The 26,001-nt window shown below is 44.1% G+C and overlaps 1 protein-coding gene across 1 annotated transcript; it reads left to right on the top strand.

Annotated features, from left to right (window-relative positions):
• On the top strand, positions 1-24,238 carry LOC147896302 (tRNA/rRNA methyltransferase (SpoU) family protein). Its single transcript, XM_087382581.1, has 4 exons — positions 1-1,210; positions 1,285-1,386; positions 22,581-22,707; positions 23,517-24,238. Exons 1-4 carry the CDS (start codon positions 977-979, stop codon positions 23,792-23,794), a joined length of 741 nt encoding a protein of 246 aa, XP_087238707.1. The 5' UTR covers positions 1-976; the 3' UTR covers positions 23,795-24,238.
• The last annotated feature ends 1,763 nt before the right edge of the window (positions 24,239-26,001 follow it).

Below are 26,001 nucleotides of genomic sequence, written 5' to 3'. Positions count from 1 at the left end.
GATGGTGCAGCGTGGCAAAACATGAATCAAGTGGATTCGGGATTGGATAGAAGAAGGAAATAATTGAGCAAGATTTGCAAACTGAGAAGAGAGGAGGAGGTTGATGACTTGGTGGCTCGTTTCTTATTTTGGATACTTTATCAATAACTTGTGAGGTTCCATACTTGATACAAAGCAAGGGAGATGCCCAAGTAGAGAGGTCTTACCATGCGGGATATCAAGATCTCCAAGAGTAGCGAGCTGTGATATGGGAGCTTAGTGCACCTCAGACTTCCGTGAGTCCATAAGGAGTGCGTGAGTGGTAAATAATATTGCCAATGGATTGCTCGCAATTCAATGGATAAATGTGAAGGCAGGAAAGAAGATGAAGTACTGGCTGTGATGAACTCAAAGGATAGCAAGCTATTGTAGGAGAGCTTGGTTCACTCCAGACTCAAAGAATTTTGATGAGAGTACTCATACACGGTGGAGCTCTTATTTGCCCTACAGTGGAAGGTCTAACTAGAGATTCAACTTTGAGAAGCTACTCTGTCCCCCCCCCCCCTCTCTCTCTCTGCTTTTCTTCTTCTTCTTCTTCTTCTCTCTCTTTCTCAGCCGCTTTTCCATGCACCATCTCGTTGCGCTTGCTATTTGTATCCCTTGAAATCCTCCCATCTCTCTCTTTCTCTCTCTCTCTCTCTCTCTCTCTTGTTTGTCTTCTCTCTCTCTCCCTCTCTGCTTTTGATTTGCTCACCATCTCGGGTAGGCTACATGAATGAAATGCATCTTCTTGTTTTATTAATTTTATTGAAATTGCCAACAACGTCCTCATACCAGGTGACCAAGATAGAATCCTAACCTGCCCCCCAGGTTTAAACTTGGGACCCGCACTCACGTTTTAGGAGCTTGGTGTACATGCTGGCGGCAGCCCATAGGAGTGTAAAGTTGACATCCTTAATAGCCATTAGGGCAGACTTCATATTTCACAAAGAAGAGCATGGACGATGATGATGCACAGTGCGCTGCCAGCATCCAAAGCTTCGTCATCGTCTACAATGTTTCCAAACGACACAATCTTGGAACCCTTGCCCGGAGTGCCACTGCGTTTGGAGTCTCAGAGCTCATCCTCGTTGGGAAAAAAGATTTTAATGCTTTTGGCAGTCATGGTGCCACCCTGCACCTTCAATTCAGGCACTTCTTCACCCTCTCCGAGGCTCGTCTTTATCTGAAGGTGATTTGCTATCTGGTGGGGTCTGTATAAAGGTTTGCAAATTTGCAGACTTTGTGACGTTGCTCTCTATGCAGCAAAAGAGCTGCGACATTTTTGGGGTGGAAATAGTGGAAGGCGCGAAGGCAATCCATGAGAAGCCTTTCACACGCAGCACGGCCTTTCTTCTTGGAAACGAGGTACCAAAATGAAAGGAGAATAAGTCTCTGCCAAATGCTAAGTCCTATCCGAAACAATAATATTTTGCATTGGATATAATACTAATATTTTATGTTGGCTATAGAAATAAACGAAGTATTTTTCAATGGTTTGAAATATTAGTACTTCGAAATTTTGATATTGCTTTAGATTATGTTTCAAAGAATGGGAGAAATAAACATTTCTGCATATAATACTGATATCCTAGACTCATCCATATATATGTTCCCGTAGTATTAGCAGACTTGCAATCTCACCTTATGAAGTTTTTGGCCATGTTGCGGCAGACTGATACTGCAATAAATTCTTTCTATCAGCTATCTTTTCTCAGCATCTTTTGCTTAGAATTGCTCGTTTGGGAGACACTAAAACGAAATAAATTATTCCTCACAGGTAGTCGTACTTTAGTGCTAGCCTTTGTCACAGATGAGTCTTCCCTTCACCTATGGAGAGTTGACAGACACTCAGTACGAAGACTTTTGTATAAATGGGTGCTCAAGCGAGCTGGGCATGTGAATATGTATGTGTGGTGAGTTTGTTAGCCTTAAAGAGCTGAGTTTCTCGGCCTCAAAGAGCTGAGTTTGCTATTGCATTGACTTGCTGCTATAGTAAAGAGTGGATACATTGCATTAGCTGTTTCTTGATTGCTGACCCCTTAGCCTCTCCCTTGGCTGCAGAGAACCAGGTTCACTTGGGAGAATTACCAAAGAGCCAAGCCCTTCTTTTATAACATCACATGGGGTTTTCTTGAAGGCTTTACTAACTCCTAAGTTCCGAAGTTATTTCTTTAGTTAGAGGTGGTGTTATAATCATGTTGAGATTTGAGTTCTTTAGTTAGAGGTGGTGTTATAATCATGTTGAGATTTGTGTTATATGAGACATCTTTGAGAAACCATGTAGGCTAGAGCCCCATCCAATATACTTCATTTATTCTAAACTACCTTAGATACAAAGCTATAAATCCTAAACCCTAGACCCTAAACCATAAATCTATCCTAAACCCTAAACCCTAAATCGTAAATCGTAAACCGTACAACTTACTTCCTATATGCTAAACTCTTAACCATAGATGCAAAGCTATAAAGCGTACAACCTAGATCCTAAATCTTAGAACCTATATCTTAGATCCTAAAACATAATCTCTAAACCCTAGAGTCTAGATTAAAAACCCTAGTTGAGCCCTAAAATACAAGCAATAATTTATAATTTTTGGTGATTTGTGCAAGAGGTTGGGGTTGCACCCACCAACCTGTACCAAAAGACTAGAGAAGAGAGCAGACGACTCAAGGAAAGATTTCAGTTGCTCCCAATCCTAGCGAAAGGTGAAAAAGGTAGCAATAGTGACAAAGGAGCTGATGCAACAGAAATAAGATTGTGATTTGTTCAAGGCTTTCAGAAGTCTTATCTTATTCGAGTTCTAGGAGATGGATGAAGGTATACAAGATTTTTACTAATGGAAGGATAAAACGGGAATTTGACAGTTGTCCTATACCTCAAAAGGATTTGATTTTGAAACATCAAAACTTTTGTAAGTCTTTTGGATTCATTTGCAATCCAAGTCTTCCTTATCTCTGTGCAGCCTGGAAGTTTCATAAAATCCTAAGAAACCTATATTCATTGTAGCAGCTTGTAGGACTTCTATAATTGATGTATCAAAGGGGTAGAGTTATTGCTTCAAGGCCATTTTACCAACTGTCCATGAACTTTGGAGAAACTTATTGAGAGAGGCTGATGTTGAAATAGATTTAAGTTGGATTTTGAATGATTCAGTGGGAGTCATACTAGTCATAAAATTTTTCAACTCCTCTTGGAGTGTAGAAGAAAAGTGTACTCCAATGTTGCTTGAAACATTTGATTTTTACTACACTCTCTAGTTTGAAGTCACGAATAGGAAAGCTTGTTTCACAAGTTTTTTTTTTCCCAAAAAAAAAGCTTGTTTCACAAGTTTTCAACTATACATATGAAAAAGATAGATGCAAATTTTTAATAGTTGAAAATTAGCCTTGCATTTTGGTGGTTGTTGAATAAATATAAAAATCAAGACCTTGACTTGAAAAAGAAAAGGTGCACAAAAGTTGTCGTCCTTTGTTAGTTTAAACTTCCATCTGGATAATTTGTTTCATAACTCTAGGAGATGCTTCATGTCAACAAAACATTGGTATTCCGATGGGCACTCATTGTGCTATTTTTCTTAGCAAACTTCTACCTTTTTTATTACGAATTTTAGTTTATGCAGCAATTGATCTCGTGTGAGACTTGTCCAATTGTTCTTCGTAAACTTAGTCAGGTAAGGAGATTCATAGATGACTTGTATGTCCTAGCCTAACTTTAAAGACTTTATGTACAAAGATTCAAACTCTTTTGGTGGAGAAATTTATCCTTGAGAGTTTGGTGAACTTAATTGTATAGCTAGGGGAAGCTACTCTTGGATCTTAGTGTTACTCAATCTTCTTTAGGTTTAGAAGTTGATTGTAACAGGTAGACAGCCTAACTCATTCTCTCTCACTACTATCTGAACTGAAAGAATGATGCAGTCAAAACACAAGCGGAACTGTGGAGTGAGTGTGAGAATCAAAGGGAGATTAATATAGTGAGTCTCTAAAGAGGGAAAGTAATAATAATTGAACAATGAGAGGGCTGAATACAATTGTAAAGAACAAGTACTGTATGGAAGGAGAACACCCTCACTGCCAAAGAGAGTAGAGACTATGTGAGGGAAAGAGGGGGGTGGAACGTTAGGAGACAGAGACACCAGGAGTGTGGGTGTGTAAGAATGTGTTGAGCCACACCACAAACTCAAAGGTTTTATTAGGATTAGGTATTCACTCTATGACTGTCTTAAGACAGTCATAGTGGTCATAACATTTTAAAGGGTGGCAATGTGCCTTTACCCCAACAACCTCCCACCTAAAGGCCAATGTGCCTAAAGGGGAGAAAAGAATAAAATCACAGCAATATACAGTTACTGTATACAAGACCGTAAAATAAGAATGGTCTCAACCTAATCCCATGATGCGGCGACAATGTACAAACCGCTCTGTAGGCAAGCTCTTAGTGAGCAAATCTGTAGGATTATTATCAGTGTGCACCTTTACAAGCTCAAGCTGCTTGTCCTCCAGTACCTCCCTGATAAAATGATATTTCACATCTATGTGCTTGGTCTTCTGATGAAAGACCGGATTCTTTGCCAACATGATAGCACTCTGACTATCACAATGCAAAACTGGTATATCTCCTGTAATGCCCAAATCTCCCACCAGCCGAGTAAGCCATATTGCTTCCTTGCAAGCCTCAGTGGCTGCAATATATTCAGCTTTAGTGGTTGACAGAGCAATGCATTTCTGCAAACGAGACACCCATGATATAGGACCTCCTGCAAATGTGAAAATATAACCGGTAGTAGACTTCCGGTTATCTGCATTCCCTGCATAGTCTGAATCTGTAAAACCATGCACCAATGCATCCTGCCTATCATAGCATATGCACAAGTCTTTGGTACCCTTGAGATACCTCAAGACGCCTTTCACTGCTTCCGAGTGCCGCTTGCCTGGATTTGCCATATACCTGCTGATGACTCCCACCGCAAAAGCAATATCCGGACGAGTGGCAACCATGGCATACATCAAAGAACCAACTGCAGATGCATACGGAACCTTGGCCATCTCAGCCTTATCATCATCTGATCTGGGGCTGTCCTTACTGCTGAGTTTTAAATGAGGAGGCAACGGGGTACTAATAGACTTCCCCCCCTCCATGTTAAACCTCTGCAGTACCTTGCCAATGTACTCTTCCTGTGACAGAAACAAAAGTCCCTTAGACCTGTCACAAGTAATCCGCATACCTAGTATGTGATTTGCATCACCCAAGTCTTTCATGTCAAAAGACTTATGTAGTTGCTTCTTCAAAGCAATGATCTCCTGCTGAGATTTGCTGGCAATCAGCATGTCATCCACATATAGAATGAGTAGCATTAAACTGCCATCCTTTGCCCGTTTGGTGTACAAGCAGTGATCGGTCTCACACCTATGATACCCTTGGGACTGCATGAAGGCATCAAACTTCTTGTACCATTCTCTTGGCGCCTGCTTGAGTCCATACAAGCTCCTCTTGAGCTTACACACAAGCTGCTCTTTCCCTTTAACAGCATATCCCTCTGGCTGGCTCATGTAGATCTCATCATGGAGATCTCCGTGAAGAAAAGCAGTCTTCACATCCATCTGACATAAATCCATGTCCTCATGAGCAACAAGAGCTAACACTGCTCTCAAAGTAGTCATCTTGACTACAGGGGAAAAAATCTCATCAAAGTCAATGCCCTTCTCCTGCTTAAATCCCTTGGCAACCAATCTGGCCTTATACCTCGGTAAAGCATTTGAATCCACTTTGACTTTGTAAACCCACTTGCATGGCAAAACCTTTCTGCCTGCAAGTAGCTGCACCAAGTCCCATGTATCATTTTGAAGTAAGGAGTCCATTTCTGACTGCATGGCTTTCTCCCACTTCCTTTTCTCTGTTCTTCCCATAGCTTCCCTGAAGCTGGAAGGCTCACCACAATCTGTCAGCATGATAAAATGAGCCACATTATTGGCTCCTGGAACAAACCTGTCAGGAGGCCGTTGTACAGGGTGCTCCTCCTAACAAAATGCTCCGTATTAGGCTGCTGTCTAGCCTGTTCGTCATGCATGACGGGTGGCTCTACCACCATATTTGGCTGTCCTACAGCGCCATTTGCTGGCATATCCAGTGGTGCATCATTGGCAAAATTGTCTGGCTGATTTTCAGCCTGTATACCCTCTTGAACAGGGTTATTTACAGCAGCCTGCTGCTGCATATTAATGGGCATTCTTTGCTGTCCGACATCATCATAAACAACCCTCCTGTATTCCACAGGCTGCACGGGTTCTTTGTGTACACTATCCTCTTTAAAGATGACGTCATTGCTGCGTATAATCTTCCGTTTGACAGGATCCCATAACCTGTACCCCATTTCACCTTCGTCACCGTAACCCATGAAGATGCATCTGAAAGACTTTGGCTCCAGTTTGGTGCGCAGTTCTTTGCGTACATGAGCAAAGCACTCGCAGCCAAACACACGTAAGTGCTTATATGAAGGTGGCTTGCCAGACCACACCTCCTCTGGCACTTTCAACTCCAAAGCCTTGTTCGGCGACCTGTTAATTAGGTGAACTGCTGTTTGCACGGCTTTTGCCCAAAAGCCATGGGGCAAGGCAGCATAAGACAACATACATCGAACTTTCTCGTGGATAGTCCAATTCATTCGCTCACTCACACCATTTTGAGATGCATTATGAGGGGCTGTGAGTTCTTGTTTAATGCCCTTAGCTTCGCATAACTGTACAAAAGCATGTGACACATACTCACCCCCATTATCGGATCTGAGGCATTTCAGCCTGCGTCCTCTCCGATTCTCAACCTGAGCAACAAACTTCTTGAAAGCATCTAAGGCATCGCTCTTATGCTTCAAGAAATAGACCCACACTTTGCGTGTGGCATCATCAATAAAAGTAATGAAATACTTTGCACCCCCTAGTGATAGCTGTGGCATCTCACACAAATCAGTGTGCACTAGATCAAGCGGTGCTCTATTCTGGGGAGTTCTCCTCTTATGAGGAGTCATAGAATGCTTTCCAAAAATGCAATGATCACAAGTAGGCAACTCTGAAAATGAAAGAGACATCAGATAACCCAAACGTGACATTTCTTGCATTCCTTTAACGGACATGTGTCCCAACCGGCTATGCCACAATGAAACCTTCGGCAGCTCGGTTATGGCAACAACATGATTACCTACATTGGAAATATAAAGAGGGTACAAGGTATCACTCTTATAACCCTCAGCCACTACAACCTGGCCATCAGTAATCACCCATTTGGAATCCCCAAATGTGGTGTGGTAACCACTGTCATCCAACAAGCCAGTGCTAATCAGATTTTTCTTGATTTGCGGCACATGGCGAACACCATCAAGCATAAATATGCGTCCGTCAGGGAATACTATCTGTATACTGCCAATCCCTGCAATCTGACATGCATAGTTGTTCCCAAGGTGAACAACTCCATGAGTACCTGTGTAGGAAGTAAACCACTCCCTATGAGGTGTAACATGAAAAGAAGCACCTGAATCCAAGAGCCAGGTGTGCATGTCATGGCCATCAACAACCAATGTATGTGCAATTACAGCAGAAGAACATAATACATCATGTCTGTCACTGTCACTGTCACTGTCCTCTGTTGCAACATTCACTGCATCCAAGTCATCTGCCTTGGCCTTGCCTTTGCCTTTGCTTCCACTACCTGCATCCTTTGTCTCAGCCTTCTTGGCTTTTTGATCCCGTATAAACTTGAAGCACTTAGACTTCACGTGTCCCTTCTTGCCACAGTAAAAGCATTCAATATCCTTTTTGCCACGGGAATGACTGCGGGATTTGGACTTGCCAGCAGATCTCCCCATCTGCTGAGTCCTACCTCTTTCCTGTACCTGCAAAGCATTGGAAGACTTGCTGCCCATATTATTCTTCCTGCTCATCTCCTCCATAAGGAGAGAGCTCTCCACATCAGCATACATAAGAGTGACATTTGAATTTGACAGAGTGGTCTTGAAAGTGTCCCAACTCTCAGGGAGGGTACACAACAAGAAAGTAGCCTTGAACTCCTCATCAAGGTTCAATCCCTGTGCGATAAGCTGTGTAAAGATGGCATTGAACTCACTCAAGTGTGAGGTCATAGCTGTACCTTCCTTCGTGCGAAGGTCGACAAGCTTCTTCAACCAATAAACCTTACTAGCTGAACTCTTTTGGGCATACAACTCTTCTAGCCTCTGCCATAGGCCATAAGAGGTCTTTTCTGCTTGAACATTGAACACAAGAGAATCAGTGAGAGTAAGCATGATAGCCGCCCTGGCGGACAAATCAAGCTCCTCCCACTCATCATTTGCCATCCCAGATGGCTTGACACCCTTCAACCTTATGGGCTTAGAAATCTTCTTTAGCATAAGTACATTCAAACACTGTTCTGCCCATAATGCATAATTGTGTGCCCCTTCCAATTTCTTTATGTTCAGTATTGAGGATTCACTTCCCCCTGATGCCATATCAGACAAGGAAAGTGCCTGACTCCCTGTAAGTCAAAAAATGACTAAATAAAATTCTGATTTCTCAGAAAACCTGCTCTATCAAGAGCCAGGAGCACTCACAATAGTGCTGTTTTTTACTGTCAAAAAATCCTGCAGCAAAACAGAAAATTTTCCCTCCAGTCACTGTACCTTCTGACACCCTGTACCGTGCTCAAATAGGCATAAAACAGTAACTACAGAATGCTGCAGCTGTTCCACAAGTGTTTTATCAGTGCATCATCATCTGATGAAGCACAAAACACTGCTGTCCTGGACACTTCTCCCACCTCAGATGAGGTGTTGCACTGATTTTATATGCATAAACCACTTGGCATACCACTGTTTTGTCCACTGAAAAAAGCTCCAAACACCTCAGCCTGTCACAAACCTGCAACAAAGTATGGGACAAATCCCAACAAATCACCCTTAAGTCAAGGGGATAAAAGACATCTGAAGTCTCTACACAGTGACCAAATTGCTCTCAAGCACAATCTGGGCAAAAGCCCCTTGATTTGACACCTGTGCCAAGTGAAAAACACCCTCAACAATGAGGTAGCATACAAAATTCAGCACTCTCCTGGCACTTTCACCTGACAATGTAATGCATAAACTGCCTGTGTGCACAGTAGCAACATAGATCCCAACCTACAAACACCGAAAAGAAAATCTTTTGAGCACTGTCAACGATGGACAGTTAGGGACCGAGTAAACTCGATGTGCCCTGGCCAAGCGTGGCTCAACTGAGATTTTCTAAGTGCCGTACACAAAATGTGACCTGCAAAGAAATGTCACTGATACACTGCGGAAAACGAGACCAATGTGGGCACCCTGGCTCCACACTGCCCCAAGGCATACACTGCATTCACTGTCAGGCAAAAGTCCTATGAAATTGTCACTCGAAAACTGAGATTTGCACTCAGCAAAAGCATAAAAGCCCTCTGCGCGTACTTGCATGTACCACGCAAAAGAGCAAAGTGCTCTTCACTCTTTTCCTTTTTCCCCCAAAAAAAATTATGTGCCTGCTGTACCTGCAAGTACCTGCTGTGCCTACACAGAGTACCTGCTGTACCCTGTACTTGCGAGGGCACGGATCCCAAAAAAAAATGTCGAAATTCCCTCGGTTGAGGATACAGCCGGTACGGCTGTACCTGTACGTGCACGCGTCCGTACAGCCGGTACGGCTGGTCGCGGTCGCGACTGGCTGGTCGGCTGCTGCCTTGCAGCCGGTCGGCTGGCTTCGGCCGCTTGGTAGGCTGCGGCCGCCGGTTGCTGGTAGCAGCTAGCAGCAGCTAGCTGCTGCTGCAGCTATGGCTGCTCGCAGGCCTGCTGCGCGCGGCTGGTCGCGCACCTGCTGCGCGCGGCTGCGCCCTGCTTGCTACTGCGCCCTGCTCGCGCACCTGCTGCGCCCTGAAGCACACCGCGTGCTGCCTGCTGACAGAGGGCACGAGGCCCGAGGGGAGAGGGAGGGGTAGACCGGAGTGAGAGGGAGAGGGTGGCTCTGATACCACTTGTGAGGGAAAGAGGGGGGTGGAACGTTAGGAGACAGAGACACCAGGAGTGTGGGTGTGTAAGAATGTGTTGAGCCACACCACAAACTCAAAGGTTTTATTAGGATTAGGTATTCACCCTATGACTGTCTTAAGACAGTCATAGTGGTCATAACATTTTAAAGGGTGGCAATGTGCCTTTACCCCAACAGACTACTGTATAGAGGGAGATTTGTCACTGTAAGTTGGACCTGAGGATTGCTATGTCATGACGAGAGAAATCACTAATCCATGATTAGTAGACATTAGAACATTATTATATATTATACGCCAATGGTGTAACATGTATTTATATTTATGATGGACACTGACCGAATTGTTATGGCGGTGGATCATCCGAGTAGGTAGGACTAGTTGAGCTGGAGCCATTGCTTCAGATGGCATCAAATTTGGACATGTAACACTAATTCTATTAATAAAGATCTGCACCCACGTGTGTAGGTCCTAGGGGCAATAGCAATGGAAGAGTGCATTAAGGTGCATTGAATCGTAGATGCATGGCCATAGGCTAAGGGTAGGTGTAAATGGGAAGATGGAACTTGAGTGACCTCAAGGGACATTAATGAAAGGTTATCACCCTTCATTGTGAATCTCACGTAGCATTCTCGCTACCACCTTGCATTCATCTGCCATCTCTCTCCCACCTTGCATGTAGGTCGAAAAGAGAAACAAGTACTCTGGTAAGGGCGCTCTTTCCCCATTGGAGGGCCAATTGGCATTCAAATTCTGCATGCATTGCACACATTTGCATTCTTGAGAAGTTTGGTTTTTCACACTTGGTATCAGAGTGGCACGATCTAGGGCAGGGACGCGAAGAGCGTGAGGATCCCTTGTGTAGGGGAAGATGGCACCAGGTTGGACAGAGTACCAGCAGCACGTGTGGGATGTTCGGACGCCAACAATCCGCAAGCACCCATACGGAGCAGTACGGGCGGGCAGCACTCGGAAGGGAGGTCCTCCAGGCAGCACACAGGCAAGCAGGTTGGGCCAAACGAGGGGACGCACGGAGGAGGGTCGCAGGGAAGGGGTTGCACGTGCGATAGACAGAAGGCAACCAGGGCAGGCCCTCTGAGTTCCCACGAGATTTGCGAAGTCAGATCGGGCTGGAGGCTTGCTTTCTTGAGCGAAAGTTCTATGCAAGCATTGGAATTTGGAGGGTTTGGGGTCAAGGCTTTCTCTGAAAATTCTGCTCTTGGGACGGGGAACGGGTTGACCCCCCCCCCCCCCCCCCCCCCTCGCGTGAATGAGTCCTTAAAACCCTTAAATTGTGAGGAAAAGAGACCCCCTCGTTCTCCCCAACGGGAAGTCGGATTGGAACAAGATTTTAAGGGGTTGATGTACCTACCAAGTACCCCTATGACGGTGTCTAGAGCTTCAATCAACTCAAACAAACTAGTGTATGTTAGAAAATACCCAACAGAGGGTACACGCAGCAGAAGACTTATAGTAATGCCCAGGAGCTCACACAGTGTGCAGTGTGGGTGTGGAATCACAGACTTCTTTACTTATGTGCATACAATAGGTGTGCAAACTCATCAATAGACAATGAACCAACCAGATAGAGAAACCACCAAAATATATATTTCCGTCCACAATTATGGACACAATACAAAAGAGACAGATCCAGAGTCCCACCAATGGTGTGGTCCTCTGATCTCACCACAAAGTCCTTCTCCTATCTGCTGGCTATCTCTAGACTCGAGTCCGCGTGCTCCACCTCGACGAGCTTCTGTAGACTTTCCGTCCAGATCCCTTCCACCTTGCTGTCTTTGCACCAGCCTAGGTGGGCAGCACTATTTGCTAAGTCTGCAGCTCCTGTGTGCTCCCTTTACCTCCAGTGATGAGGCCTAAGGCAAGCTCCCTGCTGCTCCTTTCTGCTGGTACTTGTGCTGCTCCAAGTGATGATAATCTCAGCAACCTTCTGCCCTAGAAGACAGTCTAGGTTCAGCCTCTCCCTGAGCTAAGTCTGCAGCTCCTCAGCACAGTTCACCTCCTGGTCATAGGCCCAACTGCTGCTGCTCTGCTGCTCCTTCCTGCTCCCTGAAGTGCTGCTAGGCTGGATGATGGTATGAGGCCTGAGCCTCTCCTTTTATAGGCCCTGAGGCCTGCTGTAGAAAACCGACCAGCCAGCTTCATACTGGCCGACCAGATTGGCCGACCAGTCTGCTGCTGGTCCAGCCCTTTAAGGGCTCACAAAACTAGGCCTTTATGGCCCACACTTTTAGGGTCCTTTGGCTCTCCATCCTAGGCAAGGGCCCAGCCCCTAGGTCAGCCCTATATAAGGCCTGGTTGGCTGCCTCAAAACAGCCCAACCAGCCTCTCTCCCGGCCGACCCATGTGCTGGTCTGTCCCGCCTCTGCTGCGCCACTCTGATCTGCCTACTTGCAGGCTCATCTGTACACGCCTTGCCACGTGGCATTGCGCCACTGGTCCAGGCCCTATGCGCCCTATTGCGGGCCTTCCTGCAGGCTCCAGCCTGCCCTCAAGGCACGCCTCTGCTCCTGCTATGCTGCGCCATGTGCCAGTTTGCTTGCAGGTCGTGTCCCTGCCTGTAGACACCTGCCATGTTAGACGCCTGTACCCCGGGATACCCCGCCATCTTGTGCTGCTCCAGATATGTCTCTTCCAGGCCAGATCTATGCCATGTATGCATCGCCATCTGGCATGGTCTCGACGCCATGTGTTGCAGCCACTTTGATGCATCCAGGTACTTTCCTTTTTCTCTCTGATCTCTGCCCCCATGGCAGCCATCTTGCTGCCCATGTGGCCATCCCTCAGAACCCAGGTCCACCTCCCCCATGCTCTCCTCATATGGGGGCTTAGAGATGGGGAGGTGACCTTTCCAACACCCCCTCTCACCGACACATCTCGGCCCAATGCCAACACGTCGATGAAGATGCTCCAGTAAGTCCCTAGTCGTAGTCCTCTGAAACCTTTCGGTGTCGAAATCTTTTCCTGGCTTTTCATCCAATGGCTCCTGCTCCACCAGGTCCGGTTCCGCTTCCGCACACCATCCTGGTACACAGGTCCATCTCTGGTAGCACCTCCTGGCACCACCCGCTTCCGTCACATTCCTGCCTTCAAATTCGAGCAACCCAACCTCCACAATCTTCCAGTCGTCCCCCTCATAATGAGTGAACAACCTGGAGTCTTCCAGGCACCATGCTCTGGGGGTCTGTTTCAACCCGTCCTTCCTTTGGCAAGGTCTGCAACAAAAGTACATCTCAAGATCACCTGGACTGCGAACTTTAAACGCACCTGGCTGAACTTGAGTCACCCTCCTTCTCGCAAGGGCACAATCCTCCAGTCATGGAAGTCAATTCCCTAGAGCTTCTGAATCAGGGTCGTCCTTCAGCAAGGTCCCTGCCTTCAGGCTCCCACACCTGTGAGCCTCCTACTTGGGCTCTGATACCATGTTAGAAAATACCCAACAGAGGGTACACGCAGTGGAAGACTTATAGTAATGCGCAAGAGCTCACACAGTGTGCGGAGTGGGTATGGAATCACAGACTTCTTTACTTATGTGCATACAATAGGTGTGCAAACTCATCAATAGACAATGAACCAACCAGATAGAGAAACCACCAAAATATATATTTCCGTCCACAATTGTGGACACAATACAAAAGAGAGAGATCCAGAGTCCCACCAATGGTGTGGTCCTCTGATCTCATCACAAAGTCCTTCTCCTATCTGTTGGCTATCTCTAGACTCGAGTCCGCGTGCTCCACCTCGAGCTTCTGTAGACTTTCCGTCCAGATCCCTTCCACCTTGCTGTCTTTGCACCAGCCTAGGTGGGCAGCACTCTTTGCTAAGTCTGCAGCTCCTGTGTGCTCCCTTTACCTCCAGTGATGAGGCCTAAGGCAAGCTCCCTGCTGCTCCTTTCTGCTGGTACTTGTGCTGCTCCAAGTGATGATGATCTCAGCAACCTTCTGCCCTAGAAGACAGTCTAGGTTCAGCCTCTCCCTGAGCTAAGTCTGCAGCTCCTCAGCACAGTTCACCTCCTGGTCATAGGCCCAACTGCTGCTGCTCTGCTGCTCCTTCCTGCTCCCTGAAGTGCTGCTAGGCTGGATGATGAAATGAGGCCTGAGCCTCTCCTTTTATAGGCCCTGAGGCCTGCTGTAGAAAACTGACCAGCCAGCTTCATACTGGCCGACCAGTCTGCTGCTGGTCCAGCCCTTTAAGGGCTCACAAAACTAGGCCTTTATGGCCCACACTTTTAGGGTCCTTTGGCTCTCCATCCTAGGCAAGGGCCCAGCCCCTAGGTCAGCCCTATATAAGGCCTGGTTGGCTGCCTCAAAACAGCCCAACCAGCCTCTCTCCTGGCCGACCCATGTGCTGGTCTGTCCCGCCTCTGCTGCGCCACTCTGATCTGCCTACTTGCAGGCTCATCTGTACAATTTTTGTTAGGCAAAAGACAAGCAAACATTCCACGTATGCGCCCTATTGCGGGCCTTCCTGCAGGCTCCAGCCTGCCCTCAAGGCACGCCTCTGCTCCTACTATGCTGCGCCATGTGCCAGCTCTGCTTGCAGGTCGTGTCCCTGCCTGTAGACACCTGCCATGTTAGACGCCTGTACCCCGGGATACCCCGCCATCATCTTGTGCTGCTCCAGATATGTCTCTTCCAGGCCAGATCTATGCCATGTATGTATCGCCATCTGGCATGGTCTCGACGCCATGTGTTGCAGCCACTTTGATGCGTCCAAGTACTTTCCTTTTTCTCTCTGATCTCTGCCCCCATGGCAGCCATCTTGCTGCCCATGTGGCCATCCCTCAGAACCCAGGTCCACCTCCCCCATGCTCTCCTCATATGGGGGCTTAGAGATGGGGAGGTGACCTTTCCAACACCCCCTCTCACCGACACATCTCGGCCCAATGCCAACACGTCGATGAAGATGCTCCAGTAACTCCCTGGTCGTAGTCCTCTGGAACCTTTCGGTGTCAAAATCTTTTCCTGGCTTTTCATCCAGTCCTTTTTAGTCATCTTCTCAAGTGTTTTTTGAACCTCAATGACTGCATCATCCTCGTGGACTGAATTTGAGCTCGATGAACCCATCTCTCCCTTTTTATGCTGTGTGTACAGCTCTACCTCCTCCTCGATGCAACATCCTTTTTTCATATCGAGCCACCACGGGAAGTTCTTTCTCTCCCACTCAGAGAGCACTTGCTTCCCTTCTTTTCCTATTATGAATGGAGAGTACATACAGAATTTTAAGTCCTGAATTTTTGTCCATACTCGACATATGGGCAACAATTTTTTAATCTTACCAACAGCTTTTAAGGATTGCAAGAATCTGCATACAATAAGAGTCTTAGTACAAAAGCGAAATACTTAAGGATGGATTTTTAATTGAAAAGGAAAAAACATGTATTGCTTACCTAAATACCAATCGTCGAGATGCCCTCGTCATCTCCATTTGTCCTGTTGCAGCTGTAGCAACAGTCATTGAATCTCCATAAAGTTCAAGTCTGTTCATTGCTTGTATTTCCCCAAAATACTCTCTCAACATAGGATCTTGAGGAAGCACAAAGCTAGCTTGTTGACTAGCAACCAAGACCTGAGAGAGTAACCTCTCAAATTCACAAAGCAACTGATCCATCCATGCCTCTTTCGCCATCCACTTTATGAATTCTCTATCAGCTTTTGGCATCCCATAACTTGTTCTCAAATTTGAATCTGACCCTAAGATTCTGAGGGTTGCTAGTTGTGTCTCCTTTGAGACTTTTGCAATGGAGATGTTATACAACTTTTCCAATGTGACAATGGATGATTTATCATTAAATGGGAGGCTCCACAAGATATTAAACCAATCTTCACCATTTGTTGGTTTGACAATAGACAGAATCTACATATAAACAATACATGCAATCGTCACACTCAACTATATTTTTTAATCATACAATACATGCATATCCCATACCTTGATTATTTTGTAAACAAACATCATATGACCAATCTCAAAAAACACTTGAACACTTTAAAAAGTCAACTTTATGTTAAGAATCATTAAATTAACCATACCTTGATCATTTTTCGACCATACTTGAGATTCACATCCTTTCGAATACTTTTAAGTACTTTCTCGATATCAGCAACACTCAAATTTGGCTGAAGTTCCTTTAGCTTTGCCTCATAATCTTGCTTGTATAGTGGCTAAAATATATTCCAAAGAAATGAATGAGTACAATGAATTAGTTAATTATAATTCAAAAGACATCCATGACAAATGGTATGAAACTTACTGCAAATACCATTCTCCCTAGCATCAGAGATGTCAAAGGATACCAAGTACTTGATCCTTTACTGCTTTCATTTGCCCTATGCTTTTCAAGTGTCTTTTTTTCTTCCTCAAAAAACAGTGATAAGTACTCATTCTCATCACACGAACACATTGTCCGTGTTGTACAAATAATCCTTGAGATTTGTTTTAATAATTGCTGTTTCATTAAGGCTGAAAAATAAAAAATACATAGCTTCAAACATATTAAAAATTGTTCACAAAACCCTTAAAAGCTCGAAAAAAGGTAACACATATAAGCAAGAACTCGCACTTATAGATTGAACCTTTGAAGAGCAGCTATTAGCTTCATTTCTGTTTCTTTCTCTGGAGTAATAAAACTTGCTAAAACTCGAATATGCCATGCCTTTGATGTCTTGAATTTAATTTCTCTTCAATTAGAGACATCCATGCAACAGTACGGTGATTCCTCTCCCACACAAAAAACATCTTTCGAGACAAAAATGACCATTCATCATCATCAACAATCTGTGCCTCAAATTCTGGATTTACATCCCTCCAACAAGAATCCCATGATTGTTCAATTTCATCTGTCACCTCTTGCGAAACACCATCCGGAAGTGTTGTAGATAAAATAAACATTCCTTTCTGTTGAATATATTTTTCTGCCTCCTCGGGGGGGTCACTCATCGTATGTAACCCTATCACGTGAGTAATAGAAGGATATTTTTTATTTCTAAAATTTATAGAAATAAATATACATAAGGGACTATTTAAAATAGTTTTGGAAAAAATTTACAGATTTGTATAGAAAAGGGGTACATTTTATTAATGAAAATTTTACAGATAAGGGATTTTAGAAATATGCCTTGAATGAACGTGGTATAGAGGGTTTATACATAGTGACCCCCCGGAGTCTGCCTCTAGGGCTTGCTTTAGGCTATCCATATCAGTTCATAGGCCTCTCACTCTTGTGTTTACAACACAATGACATAAAGGGATTAAGGGAGCAATCTTTCCAGGATTGATTGCAAGAGATTCAATAACATCCTTCCCCTGGCCAATATCAAGTGCAGCAGGAAACTCTTGCTCAAACTCCTCATCTAGTTGTTTATCCTCTTTCTTTCTCTTCTTAGAAGATTCCTCCACAATTATAGTAGTGTCTTCAAAGTCTTCAATCTCCTTATCCTCTTCAACTCCAATTTCAACCTCTTTTTGAATCTCTAAATTTGGTGTAGATTCCACTTGCAAACTTCTCTTGCTACTTGTCCTTCCACCTCTCCTGCCTCCTCTTTCTCCTCTTCCACCTCTCCCCCTCCTCTCAGAAGTTCTTATTTTTACCATCCTGCCAACGTGACAAAAATCGGTGAGAAGAATTACGACGTGATGGAGAAAGCAAGGTGAGGGAAGAAGGAGCGAGGCGAGGGAGGGAGGGACACAAAGAGGGTATAGATTGAAATCAAAGGTTAAGGTGGAACATCACCAAGCCAAGGAATGAACTTGGACCCATGGCTTGGGATCTTGACATCCAAGCCTTGGTTGTGATAATTAGGTCGGACTTTGAACTTGTGCCACCATTGTGTTCCCAAGATGACTGCCTTAGTAGGTGCGACCTTGAGTAGCCGTCTATCTACCCACCTTGAGATCTTCAAAGTGGATGAAGAGACCTGAATGTTGCTCTCTATTTGTTGCCTCGGAAATGTGCCATTCAAGGCAATAGAAACCGTCAGCGTAAGAGTCAACTAGGCATTCTTAACTACCTTGGTGGAAGTGATGTCCTTGCGAAGCTCCCTGAACGTGGCAGGATGAGGACCTTCCAACCACCAATGTGGCCCTAGTATTGAAACATGTTGGGAAACTGACGAGGCTCCCCTTTTTGCTGATCTAAAGCTCCTTGATGACCATTGAGGTTAATCTCATAGGAGTGGATGAACCACTTGACATGGTTCCTTCTGCTCGAAGCTTCTAGTGATGTGGGCAATCTTCTTTCTTATGACCCGACACATGACAATGAAAGCATCGTTTCTCTTTGGCATAGGTTGCTCGTGTCTGCATCTAAGTACCCACCATAGCGTTGCTATCCTTTGCCATCGTCCTCTTCTTGTGCTGCCTATTCTTGATGTGGAATCCTAGGACTTCTTATTGTTGACTTGCTTGGATCCTTGACCCTTTTGCATGAGCTCGAAGTTGTGAGCAAGCTTGTATGCACACTCATAACTGCAATTGTATGAACACCTGAGTGAACTTGTTGGCATAATGATTTACTGTCTCCCCCCTGGCATAGCTCATAACTTACTCTGAAGCCTGTCCAAGTACTAAGGTGGCAAGAACCGTGGTTGGATATCTTTCATGATTTCTGTCCACCCACAATGAGGTGCCTCCTCGTCTACATCATAGAGGTCCTGCTGCCACTTGAGCCACCAGGTGACTACCTCGCCTGTGAGGTGCATTGATGCTAGATTGCACCGCTTTTTGTCATTTGTAGGCACAACTGAAAAGTAACTTTCAAACTGATTGAGGCATGAAGTCAATCCTATAGGTTCTCGCTTATTGTCGTACCTAAAGAAGTTGAGCTTCCTAAGAAAAGAAGTTTTGACGGACTGCGGGATGCTCTCCCTTCCTCCTCCTCCATGTAGTCGGAGTAGAGAAATGAGGAGTTTCCAGTCCATTTCTTTCCTTCTCCTCATGAGCATTACGCTCCCATTCTTTCGTTTCCGTCGGGCGGTATGCTCTCTGAGCTCTCTGGCCTCTTGAGCCTCGCAGTCTCTGGCTGCCTATTCCCAATCTCGATGCTCCTTGGCTTCCGGGGCCTCGAGTAGTGGAGCTCCTTGGCTTCCTAAGCCTCACGGTCTCTGGCAGCCTGCTCCCGATCTCATAGCTCCTTTGCTTCCAGAGCCTCCCAATCGTGTTCTTCCTTTGCCTCCTGATCTACTCTTTCGCGCTCTCTGGCGGCCTCATGATTGTCCCGCATCTCTTGGAGATGAGCCATGCAGTTAAAGAGACTCTCGGACTATTGTTGCTGCATCTGCATCATAGTCTGCATCGTGGCCATCATGGCAGAGATCTAGGGCTATGCAGGATTCTGTGGTGGTAGGGCTTGGGAGGCGGATCCCTCTGTTGGGATATCTCAAGGTGTATGCCTCAGGCACACCTTATGTTTCTATGTGTGAGTGCTAGAGGCACAGTTAGGTGCCCACAAGCACAGTTAGGTGGTGGAAAAGCCACATAGGATGATTGAGTGAATCTAGGAGCAGATTGAGGAGATGATTGTGGAGCTTTGAGGTCATCAGTGATGTCAGTGACCTTGTATGAGGTGCCTACTTAAGGACCTCTTTCTTCTTCATTCTATAAGCAAGTATTCTGATTTTGTGTCAACTCTACTCTTTCCTTTCAGTGTTCCAACATGGTATCAGAGCCATTTGATCCCCCTTGAGCCCATTTCTGCCACATCATCATCTTCTTCTTCATCTTCTTCTTCTCCATTTTTCTCTTTCTTCTCAAAATCTTTGAGAGCTTGGTTCTCCACCTACAAACGACCATTGCCCAAACCCTCTGAGCTGGAAACTCCTCTAGTATGGGCGAACTTCCACCTGCAAGCAATTGAAGAAAAAACGTCTGTGGTGGCTGCCATTCTCCAAACAGCGAATTTCTTCTGTTGCTCAATACTCCCTGCCTGCTCCGCCATTGCCTGAGCCCTCTTAGGAGTAGATGGGCGACCTCAAGACGAAGATTTTGAGCCATTTTTCAAGTCATTTGGTTCAGTAACGAGGGAGAAATCGTCAAAACTCAGTTTCAGCCTGTAGCAACTCTCTCGGGCAAAAGTGCGCACCATTTCGTCCAACCTCTGTGCTGGACCTTCTCTGGTATATGAGCTTTCTTTTGCTTCAAAAAGCCCTCTTTTCCTTGCTTTGAAGAGTGAGCTACAAGCCCTCCAAGTTCAGCTTTTCATTTTTGACAGTTTTGGACAAGTTTTGAAGATGATGCTACATAAAATGCTACTCTAGCATTTCTGGTCTTTTGAAGTTTTCAATAACTTCATTACAAGTGTTGCTTCAGTTTTTCTTTGATTTGCTAGACCTGGTTGTGATTGGAAAGTGTTCATTTCATCCACTTCTATGAAGCATGTAAAAGGAAGCATCATTGTTTGAAATCTAGTTACTACTATTTGCTACATTAAATGCTTATATTTTGAAGCATTTCAGTTGTTATTCTAAGCCCTGTAAGAGAGAAGACACTACCCAATACTTGGGTTAGAGCCTCTCATGGCTTGCTTATGCAAAATATGTGAAAAGCCAAAACATAAAGCAATGTCTTGTTATGCTACAAAGGATGAAAATGCCAACCTGACTTCCTTGTTGAAGATTGCCAAAACAATGGTTGCCAAAAAGGAAGCAACTACAGAGATCTACCCTCTCATGGCACTTTTATTTGACTCCAAGTACAAGAAAAAGATGAAGCTCAGATACTTAAGATATGCTTCTCTACACAACTATGGAGATGACAAGATAATTGTTCTCTTGAAGGATATGACTTTCAGATCCACTTGTTCTATCATAGTACCATCTTATAAGGCACTAGACACTGCCCATGTGGTAAGACCTTGCCTTGACATGGATATTTTGCCTCCACAAGATGAGGCATCCCATGAAGATTATGCATTTTAAACTCATCTCTATGTATGCTCCAGATCTCTCTTTTTATGTCAAGGTACTCAGCCTGGATAGTCCTCCAAAATGAATGAAAATAAATTATTGTGTTGTGTGTGTTTGTAAACACCTCTGGTCACCTTATGATGTAGGCCATGTGTATGTTTGTTCCATGGTACCTCCTACAGACATTGTGTGCATGTACATGTAGGAGAGATAACCATTGGAAGGTCTGTTTGTATCCCTTTCTGTTTACCTTACACCCAAGGAAACCCTTGCTAGCATGAGAACCTAGCCATAGATTTATCCTTGACCACCATGAGATGGCATGAGAAACTATGAGACTAGATGTATCCTTGACATAGCTTGAGGCATTCCCTTGAGGGGGGGTTTGTTGGGATATCTCAAGGTGTATGCCTCAGGCACACCTTATGTTTCTATGTGTGAGTGCTAGAGGCACAGTTAGGTGCCCACAAGCACAGTTAGGTGGTGGAAAAGCCACATAGGATGATTGAGTGAATCTAGGAGCAGATTGAGGAGATGATTGTGGAGCTTTGAGGTCATCAGTGATGTCAGTGACCTTGTATGAGGTGCCTACTTAAGGACCTCTTTCTTCTTCATTCTATAAGCAAGTATTCTGATTTTGTGTCAACTCTACTCTTTCCTTTCAGTGTTCCAACACCCTCATCCCCTCCGGTGTTGGACTTCTCACTTGTACTCATGGTGTCCTTTTCGGATCTTGTCTATACCGTAAAACAATGGGGCTGTCCCTAAACTTACCCTTCCTATAGAATCCACAAAGTGGAGCAACACCAGATTTCCCGAGCTGAGATCAAAGTCTTTTGAGGTACTTTATAGCCTATAAAAGCTAGTATTTGAAAGTCTCAATCTTGGTTCTGAGGTTTACACAAGATCCCCACATGAATATGAAAGCCTTTGTAGCTTGACATGCAAGGTAAGTACTTTGATGGTGCTGACTTTTTACTGTTCTATAGAAAGCATGTGGTAATGGAAGTTTACTTATGTTCTGGGGGATGTGTTTCTAGAAAAATAGACAAAGGTAGTTTGCAAGATCAAATGATATACTTTCACCATGAAAGTCTAGAATGAAACAAAATAGAGCCAGATTGAAGGCTTTATGCAACGTGTTTGTTATTTTCAAGGCCAGTGGTGATGTGTTTCTAGAAAAATAGACAAAGGTAGTTTGCAAGATCAAATGATATACTTTCACCATGAAAGTCTAGAATGAAGCAAAATAGAGCCAGATTGAAGGCTTTATGCAATGTGTTTGTTATTTTCGAGGCCAGTGTTGATATTTCACTGTGGAAGTCTACCTGATTGAAAGCTTTATGCAATGTGTATGTTACCTTTGAAGCCAGAAACTGTTTATGGTTTTGCTAATTTTTGTTTCCATGCAATGTGTTATGTATTGAATGTGAAATTAATGGTCATAACACTGCCAGACAGAACATGGAAGCATGGTCTCTGTGAACTCTTTTCCATTCTGTGTCTCAGTACTTCTTAATTTGTTATGTTTGGGCTGATTTTGGTTGATCAATGGGCTGATTTTGGTTGGTTCTGTGACTATTTGGTTATTATTTTCTTTGCAGGGAATGGGCCTATCTGAGAAGGAAATGGCTATTTGTGATTCTTTTGTGTACATTCCACAGTACGGATGTGGAACTGCATCATTGAATGTCACTGTTGCAGCATCCATAGTTTTACACCATTTTGCAGGTATACACATTTCGTATCTTGTGTGTGATAATGTGTGATAATAAGGAGATGTAAATGCATCTTGTCAAAAGGGGTTTATATCATGTATTGATCTGTATATTTGTTGTCCACATTGATGTTGCTGTTACCAACAAATTTTTCACTGACTGCTGCTCGGATCTATTGCTCCTCGTCCAAGTGGAATTGACATTTGTCTCCACCTATCTGCCTCATCTGTAGAGAAATTAGTCTCCCTAAAACACATCAGCAATGTCTGCAGACATAAAATAGCAATTGAAATAGTAAGCAACAAATTCTCATTTGCGGGTTCAGCTGACCTCAAAAGGTTTTGGAGGTAAGAATGTGGGATCTTTTAATTGTTGTTATGCTAAGGCTTTTGATTGTAACATACATATTTGCGGAGAACTGACTGTTTTGATTAGCTCACATCTTTTCAGTTGTCTCATTGCTATCCAGAATTATATGTTCAGTATCTTAAAACTGAGAAGTTGCAACTATTACACCAAAGCTCAAGTGGAATTTTAAGGTTTTCTTGTACTCTGGCAGTACATATGTATCTAGCACTGCCTCACTAGAGAGTAGTGCTTTAGCAAAGATTTGGAGTCCTTTAGTGTTTTACGGAAAACTACCAAAAACCAAGGCACGAGGAAATGACTGATATATTCATGCTACCTTGTTTTCGTCTCAAAAGAGTATTTTAGCTAAATGATGATAGCAATTCCATTGAAAGGGTTGACTTCTAAATAATGAGTGCGGATAGTAATTCCATTGAAAGGGTTGACTACTAATGGGTCTTTCTATTACTCCAGTATGGGCAGGGTTTTATGAGAGACAGCGCGAGGGTAACAAGTTTGTAGTTGCTGAGCGTCCATCCAGACGAACTCTGCGCAACATTTGCTCTGAGGATCCTGAAACACTAGCCAAAATGCGAAGATCAAGACAAGGTGCCACTGAGGATTGGCTAGATGGAGATCTGAAAGGTCTAGATGGAGATCTGAAAGGTCTTGGTTGTGAGGAGTTGCATTCTAGTGAAGTATTTGTGTCCTCTCAGTCATCAGCGGCACTAGAAAAGCTGTTTCAAGAGTAGTCTTCCTGTGGAAGTGAATAGAATAGCGTTGCAATGTTGATGATGAAGCCCCGCACATTTTGACATTGAAAGTCTTTTGTAGTTTATGTGAGAGCTATCAGTTGCAGTACAGATATAACTATTACAAAAGAAAGCTGTGAAAGGGCTCTACTTATTTGTAAACTGGGTACAATGGCATTCTATTTCCAGCAATTACCGGAACCATTCCATCTAGTTTTCATCAAATTTGGTGCTGATTCTAACGCTTTGTTGACTTTGGTAATCATGTAAGGTCCTGAAACCATCCAGCTAGACTGCATCCAATTCGCTGATACCGAAGTTCTTGTGCACACGCACGGTCATCAGTCCTCACTGGTTTCTATATGATTAGTCAAGATAGCATAATTGCTGCTGATACCAAGTGACATGGTTCTCACTCGATGGACTCTATGTGCCTTGTCTTTAAACTGTACAGAGCAGCAAATTACTTACTACATTGCCTAATTAGTTTTTTTTTTTGTGATAAAGTGGTAATGAAGGCCTTATGTATAAATAATTTTTCCAGAGTTCTGTTGTACTTTAGCTCAAGTAGAAAGAAAGCAGTCTTAATATCACAGTTACCAGGAAATACAGTTCCTCCTTCACAGTTACCGTTTTGGAAGGAACCCGAAAGGTCCAGAATGCTCCTGAACGTTTTTCGGGCCTTGAACTGTTGCTCCCACCCTCCACCCCTTCTCAGTCCCCTTCCCTTTGCCTCTACTCTCAGCGCCCCCCCCCCCCCCCTCCCCCCCCAAAAAAAAAAAAAAAAAAAAAGTCATGTTCGTGTTTCCCCTTCCATGTTCCCCCATCCCAAAGCATTCCCTTCCCAGCATCAGACGTTTTTGAAATGTTTCTGTTCCTTGGTGGTGCTTTGAAGTTGGTCTTCAAGGACATCATTGTAATCTGCTCTGTGTTTTATATGCTTGGGTTCTAAATAATCTTCTTGCAAATTTGAAAAAATAGTGAGATTAAATGTTCATAATCTAGGACCATCAACTAATTTAAGACTATTGAATACCATCTTCAACCTTGTACCTTTTGCTCTGTGAGGAATTTGCCTAGAAAGACTATCTTCAAATTTGTGAATGATAGACATCAAGGAATGTGAATAAATTTTAAATGCTAATATGATTCTGCATTGTTGCATGACAGTTTCTATCCTTCTTGGAATGTGCCAAAAATGTCGATTTACATTTGCTTCCAATGTTTGCTTGAACTTTTGTTGCCTTTGCAATTGATGCTCAAGCAGCTATTTGCTCAATCAGTCCTAAATAGTGGCCTTGTGGTTAGACAATGCCAGTTATAGTGGTAAAGAGTGGTAATTTGGATGTTGCCTCACACTTTGGAGAGGGTTGGCATGTAAGGCCCATTTTGTGATCATACCTCCCCACTTATAAGGACCCAAATGAGGACAATGGGGGAGGACTGTAAGAGGGCTGTCACGTGGACATATGTACAGGATGCCACGTGGGTAGATCTGAGTGAGAAAAGAGGCTTTAGGGTTCTGCAGAGACTGCAGAGACATTCTATGCAGTATGCTGGGAGCTCAGGAAACAGGATGGCCCCTTTAGGCAGCTTCTGTTTCTTCTTTTTCCCTTGATCAACACCTTTGGTTTTGCTGATTTGTAGGTGGTTTCTTTCAATAGAAGTTCCTTTTTTTCTATTTAGGTAGTGCTGCTCGCTTATTGAAGCAAATGCAAGCCTGTATTGAGAAGAAGGAATAGCTTGAAGTCTGTAAAACTGTACACGTATCAGTTAGATTTAGATGCTCGTTTGGGAGAGACTAAATTGAAATTGTTTAGACTTTACAAGCAGTTGTAGCTTGAATGAAGAGATTTTGGACTACTTTTTTATTAGCCTTCTTCGTTAATGCTTGCCTTTGTCATGGCTGAGTCTGCCCGTCACCTCCAGAGTGCCGACAGAAACTCAGTATGAGGACTTCGTATAAATGGATTCTCAAGTATGTGTGGGTGTGTGGATTTGTATGTGTGAGAGCATATTTTTATACTATGGTCTACCCCCATTGTTGGGCGCCAATGACGTTAGTGGGGATGTCATAGTTGCTAGTCCTTGCTGTGTGATGGAGTTTATGGTTTTCAATCTTATGAGTGACTATCGTGAGATTGAAACTGCACTATGTTGTGGATGAGTTTGGGAAAGTTCTTGGATTCCTCTAGGTATATAGCCTG

This window comes from Dipteris shenzhenensis, chromosome 12 (genome assembly GCF_047967505.1).
Source record: "Dipteris shenzhenensis isolate YYH24624 ecotype China chromosome 12, Dip_SZ_1.0, whole genome shotgun sequence".
NCBI classification, from domain to species: domain Eukaryota; kingdom Viridiplantae; phylum Streptophyta; class Polypodiopsida; order Gleicheniales; family Dipteridaceae; genus Dipteris; species Dipteris shenzhenensis.
This window is presented reverse-complemented; position numbering and strand designations above follow the sequence as displayed.

Bases quoted from the DNA above. Each gene is read 5' to 3' on its own strand.
- LOC147896302 (XM_087382581.1), top strand. From the start codon at position 977: ATGGACGATGATGATGCACAGTGCGCTGCCAGCATCCAAAGCTTCGTC. The intron at 1,211-1,284 runs GTGATTTGCTAT...CTCTCTATGCAG, and splicing joins AGGCTCGTCTTTATCTGAAG to CAAAAGAGCTGCGACATTTT. The intron at 1,387-22,580 runs GTACCAAAATGA...TTTTCTTTGCAG, and splicing joins CCTTTCTTCTTGGAAACGAG to GGAATGGGCCTATCTGAGAA.